General features: G+C 36.3%; 1 protein-coding gene across 2 annotated transcripts in view; it reads left to right on the top strand.

Moving 5' to 3' along the window:
• The first annotated feature begins 1,754 nt into the window (after nt 1-1,754).
• The window catches only part of LOC105841617 (uncharacterized), a 29,279-nt gene continuing 25,033 nt past the window's right edge, over nt 1,755-6,000 (top strand). For both annotated transcript variants that reach the window (XM_021348256.3, XM_062673242.1), the window contains exons 1-3: nt 1,755-1,908; nt 4,523-4,708; nt 5,278-5,406. In XM_021348256.3, the coding sequence (XP_021203931.2) occupies nt 1,795-1,908; nt 4,523-4,708; nt 5,278-5,406 (429 nt within the window). In that variant the 5' untranslated portion in view covers nt 1,755-1,794. The remainder of the gene's footprint in view (nt 1,909-4,522; nt 4,709-5,277; nt 5,407-6,000) is intronic.

Raw genomic sequence — 6,000 nt, 5'->3', positions numbered from 1 at the left:
GATGTGGTGTCGTGGGACACCAGGTAGGAACGAAGTTCCTTCGGCTAATGTAGAATCGACACAATTTGCAAAAAAAAAAACGTGCTCAATTTTATGTAGGTTTTCTTGATTTTTCTCTTAAATTTTGCTGATTAGTTTTTATTTAAGTATTTAGGAAATTCAGTATTTTAGGAAATAATAAATTACGTAAAATAGAAAGAGAATGGATGAGAGAACGAAAAGAAAGAGGGAGAAAGAGAAAGGTATTATACACTACTCGCTTGTGTATATACGACTGTCGCGCCTGCGCACGTCTCATTTAACGGGTTTATTCCACGCACTTTTTTCCACGGATTTTTTCTTACGGTTTTACTATCATTTTTTTTTCAGTTCGGTCGCGCAGCAAAATCCCTATCCCCTCCAAGCCTGCCGTAAGGAACTTCGTTCCAAAAACTACTTTACAAAGTTATCAACTTTATTTTATTCAACATGATTTATAAAAAATACATAATAAAGAAATATTTTATTTTTCGTACGTTACTACAAAGTTAAGTCGTACACTGTGTTTACGTTTCTGACGTTTTTTCCCGGTTAGGTTACCCCTCAGTATCGTCCCTTAAGGATTTTAGTTTAAAAAAAAAAAATATCAGAGTTAATCTCTCAAGCGAAATAAAAATATAAACCGCCATTACCCGCCAATCATAATAGCCAATGTTTGCAAGTAAATACGACATTTTCGCTATGACATGTCCTTCTTCAAACGAGGCTTGTGGAGAATACTTAACAGTAAGCAGCGGTTTAGCTCTGCCCCTGGGATTGCTGGCGTAACCACTCACCATCAGATGGGCCGTATGCTCGTTTAACTACAAAGGCAATAAATAAAAGACGAACCAAACAGCTTTTCATAAATGACTTCCGTGACGAAGAATTTGATATTAGTTTAATAATAAAAAAAGGAATTAAATAATTAATATTCAATACGCATTATCGATAGTAGTACTTTTGTGAAGTATTGTAAGCTTTCTCGGGTGGGTGTCAACACCTTATTATACCTCACACGAAGCAATAAAGCGTTCCAATTCTAGAAAAATCTTTGCAACGATGCACACATATCTACATATCAAAATGTCGGCGGCACCTTCTTTGTGATGTCCGTAGATATAACTGATATAAAAGAGCAATTTCGGTATCGCAAGCTTGTCTTCCCGTTTGAGTAAAACAAATAATTAAAACTACTTGAAAAAAACTTATTTTGAAAATGACATGAATCCTGTTTTTGCGTGTTTAAAAAAAAATGACATTTCCAAATGTCCAAAAGTGTAAAGTAGCGATCCATTGGTGAGTTTATCGGCCAGGCAAAACTTTAGGCCTGTCTCAAGTTGAGTGGCGATATTTGCGTTGTATGGGTACTCGCAACCATTTAACACCAGGTTGATCCTAAGCTTATTAAGCTTATCAGCACATAAAAAATCAAGTGAAATAAAAGTAAAATAAAATACTTAGTGATTTTATTCAACGAAAAGCCAATAAAACATTGCGAAAATCGTTTATAAACACATACGAGCTGCCAAATGATTTGAGCCCCAACCTAGCTCATCACCCGACTCGCCTAGAGACCATTATCGCCTTTTACACACTTCTTGAACCCATACCAAAAAAGAAATCCTCCAGTTCCAGCTCAAATTATTGAACGTAGTTTGAAGTAATTCTAAAACGTCGCGATTGCTGAAACTAGTGGATCGCTTACTTTAGAATTTTAGTGTCAATCACTATTGAAAAGCGTGTACAACAGTTTAATGTAAAAGTTTATGAAAAATGTCGAAAAAGAATGTTGAAGTCACTAAGATCATTGTTTACGACGTGGATCCATACCAATGTCCCTTTCGGGAATTTAGGGACAACGAATTGCAACCAGAGCTTTGGGGAATGGTAAGATAAGATCTTCACTTAAATTTAAAAACGAATATCTTATTGTTGTATAAATATCCTGTTTATTTTGCTCGAAACTCATTCTTGACCGCTAGAAGAGTGAATGAGCCCGGGCTTGCTCTGTAAAAAGGGATCTACCTAAGGTTTCAAGATTGCTACACTCGGTTTTTGAAATCTATGAGGTCGTATGGCTCATTTACGACATGGTTAAGAATACTGCAGATCCAAAACAATATAAAAATAGTACTCAAAACCGGAAACAGTTCAATATCCTTAGGTGACATGCTTATAACCACTTATGACTCAATATTCCTTAATTATTTATTATAGGTACCTCTTAACGCAAGGTAATCTTAGCATCAATTATTAAGAGCCAGTATGTGACATACAATTATATTACATACTAGCGGCCCGCTCCGGCTCCGCTCGGTTCTTTAACAATAATTTCAACGATATTTGACGTTGTTTTTCTTTTAAATAAAAGAACACTTATTGTGGCATAACTTCAATAGTTAGACATATGCCGTCGCGACACTTTTTGTAAATAATAATGTGTTCTACAAAGTCGTAGTAAATTATTTTATTCTATCATCAATAGTTTTCCCAGCGCACGCGATGTAAAGAATATTTTAGGTAATTTTTTTACACCTTCGGTTACATTATTGGAGTTTTTGTAAGGATCCCTAATTTTTTTCAAAAAAGATTATAGGCTATGTCACTCGGGAATGGTGTAGCTTTCAAACAGTGAAAGAATTTTTCAAACCGGTTCAGTAATTTCGGAGTCTATTCAATACAAACAAACAAACAAATCTTTCCTCTTTATAATGTTAGTATAGATTTCCTTTTAAATGACGTAAGCTAATAGCTTTAAAACTTACACACTTAAATCATAATGGAATTACGTAACATAACTACGGGAATCAAAGATTGTCTTTAATTTTAGGTAAATTCGCGTAATTCTATTATAAAATTATGTAACGCTATATAAACTTTCGTTATAATCATTGTGAGTATTAATTGTTTTGTTACTTTGCTAATAAAATAACATTCTTGCTGTTGTGATCAGACGGTACTATTACTGTTTATTTCTTTACTGCTTGTAGGAAATGATGCACGATAATTATCGGGCTTAATTCTGCTGCAAAGGGTAGGTTTCTATAAGCCTGATTGAGACCTTGATTGTATTTGTAATAACATAATATATAATAGCATAACATAAAATACATCAATCTGCAAAGTCAGCTGACTAAAAAATTACTTAGATTAACATATTGATTCACAGTGTAACTCCACGGTAATGACTCGCGACGCCTTTTATTACTGTGCTAGTCAAGATATTCATATTCTCACCTGATATTAAATGAGCCCATTACATCATAACAAGTATACTTAAACAATGAGTATTACACACCCAAACACCCCAAATTCAAATTCAAATTCAAAATCATTTATTTCAACTTGGATGTCATCAAAAACACACTTGTTGAATGTCAAAATGTAAAAGAAAATGTTAACTCTACCACCGGTTCCAAAAAAAGCCACAGTCCTGAGAAGAACCGGCGAAACAAACTCAGCGGGTTTTTTTTTTTTTTGTATTTTCTCAACTATTTTCTTTTTTTTTAAACAAGAAAACATATTTACAGTATACAAAAAAACAAGTCAAAAAAATACAATTCAAATAAATAATAATAATAATGAAAAATGAAAAGGCCAGGAGCGAACGCCTCATTCCCACGTAGTGCCATCTAGTAAAAAATCCTTAACTTTATAATATGCCTTGTTGCACAAACGTTCCTTGACAGTTTTCTTAAATCTATGAACAGGTAGTAGTTGAACGTTTTGTGGGATCTTGTTGAAAAGCTGTACACCCAGCCCCCTGAAAGAGTTGCTTATTTTCTTAATTCGAGCCGCCGGCAACGCAAGCCTATGTTTGTTCCTAGTGTTCACATTATGCAAATCGCAGACTCTGGGGAATTCTACAATGTTTTTACGCACGTACAATAAATTTTCAAAAATGTATTGGGACGCTAAAGTTAGAATTTTGATTTCCTTAAACTTGTCCCTCAAGGATTCCCTCGGGTGCATATTATAAATAGCACGAATAGCCCTCTTCTGCAGGATGAAAATCGTTTCGACATCGGCAGCATTGCCCCATAGCAAAATGCCAAAATGCGTATCTTCATCAGTATACGTTCGTATTTTTTTTACCGCAAACGCAGCAGAACTAAGTCTATTCGCTAACTTGCATATGTGAGGACCCCACTGCAGCCTGGAATCAACTGTTATAACCCCTTCTAGACAGAAAAAAAGCGCGGCCCAACTGATATTAATTGGTTACTGAACCTCAAAGATATCACATAGTCATACAGACACAAGTCATTACGATTTACAGTTAGTTACACCTTTTTTCTGCCCAATTCTACCTCTACTTTCTACCCTGATAGTAATGTCTGTAGCACCAGCTCTGTGATATGGACGTCATGGCTGCTATACCCAATGATACATCAGTGTAATATCTCAGGGTGAACGAAAGCTGTCTACTAAGGTGTCCACAAGTAACTGCTGAACAACCAACCAACCGTATCTGATGGTATACGAAAACTTATTTTTCCAGGGTCCAGCATCTTTTAGAGCGAATGTGGTGATGAGCAAGACGTCATCAAAACCGCCAGCTGATTACGTCTGGTTCGATGAACAGACGCAACCGCTGCCAAGGTCCGCTCGAGCGTATCTACATGAGTGGATAAGGGCTGAAGAACTAGCCAAGAGTCGATGGAATGCAGATGTAGCGGTTTTTGAGGTGACCGGTGACCGTACTCCTGATTTCTTTCTTTCTTTTATTGGTATACATTAGTGATAACCAGAAATACCAAGCCTGGTATAAGCTTTATAATTATCCAAACCCCAGACTTTGACAGCTAAATACAGTTCTCCTCTAGTTTCACCATAATAGACCATATGATGTTCAGGATACAGATTCACAGGATTAATAATAAATACCAATTTTAATTAAATCCAATTTCTCGATAAAATTTTATCGTTTGGTATCTTTTTTATAGTGTTTTATGATAGATGGTGTGTATTTTGATGTAGTGATTTTAAGTACTGCAGCTTGGGGATAGATTCTCGACGACTTAGTATGATGGTAAATTGTATATATGACCAGTTGACAGAAGAATGTTCTCACTAATGGTCCATGCTAATGCTCCTTTGAAACATTTTCTATTTGACCCCACGAGAGCAACAGCCCGAAGTGGGTCTTTGAATTCGTCAGCAATCGGTCTGCCGACATGCTGCCGAGTCTGGGCTAGGATTAATTAGGCTGCTAGATTGGTAGTGAAAATTAATAGCTAATAATTTCGGTCACAGGAAAACAACGGCGGCAAAATGTCAGTGACAGACATTCAGCTCAGTCACGCTCAAGTACTCTTGAGATCTTCTTTCTGCAGACGCGTGATGTCTATTTGCTTTATTCTGGAAAGGGCTGAAGGAATCATCGTAAATATGAATTTATTTATTGGGCATTTGGCATATCATGTTGTAATATTATTTAGATAGAGTAGTTAACTCGATCATATCGGTTATGTTTATAATATAAAGGGTAAATTAAGGTTGATTGATCTGTCGTCTTGCATTAGAATTGCCATCATAAAATTTAAAACTTTTCCCTACTTGCCAGCTCGGATCATTCTTTTTTATTTTTATTGCTTAGATGGGTGGACGAACTCACAGCCTATCTGGTGTTAAGTGGTTACTGGAGCCCATAGACATCTACAACGTAAATGCGCCACCCACATTGAGATATAAGTTCTAAGGTCTCAATTATAGTTACAACGGCTGTCCCACCCTTCAAACCGAAACGCATTACTGCTTCACGGCAGAAATAGGCAAGGTGGTGGTACCACTACCCGCGCGGAGTCACAAGAGGTCCTACCACCAGTGTCATAACCAGACTTCACATTACGTAGGAATATGCTATTTAGATCACAATCAGAATTTCAGTTTTTGCTACGGACCCAGCTCGGTTCAACTTAAAAGAAAACTAAACCACATTTCAAAGGTATTCTTTGTAACTTGCACAACATGAGTTCA

Source organism: Bombyx mori, chromosome 17, assembly GCF_030269925.1.
Source record: "Bombyx mori chromosome 17, ASM3026992v2".
Taxonomy (NCBI): domain Eukaryota; kingdom Metazoa; phylum Arthropoda; class Insecta; order Lepidoptera; family Bombycidae; genus Bombyx; species Bombyx mori.
The sequence above is the reverse complement of the archived record's forward strand: the minus strand, read 5'-3'. Positions and strand labels throughout refer to the sequence as shown.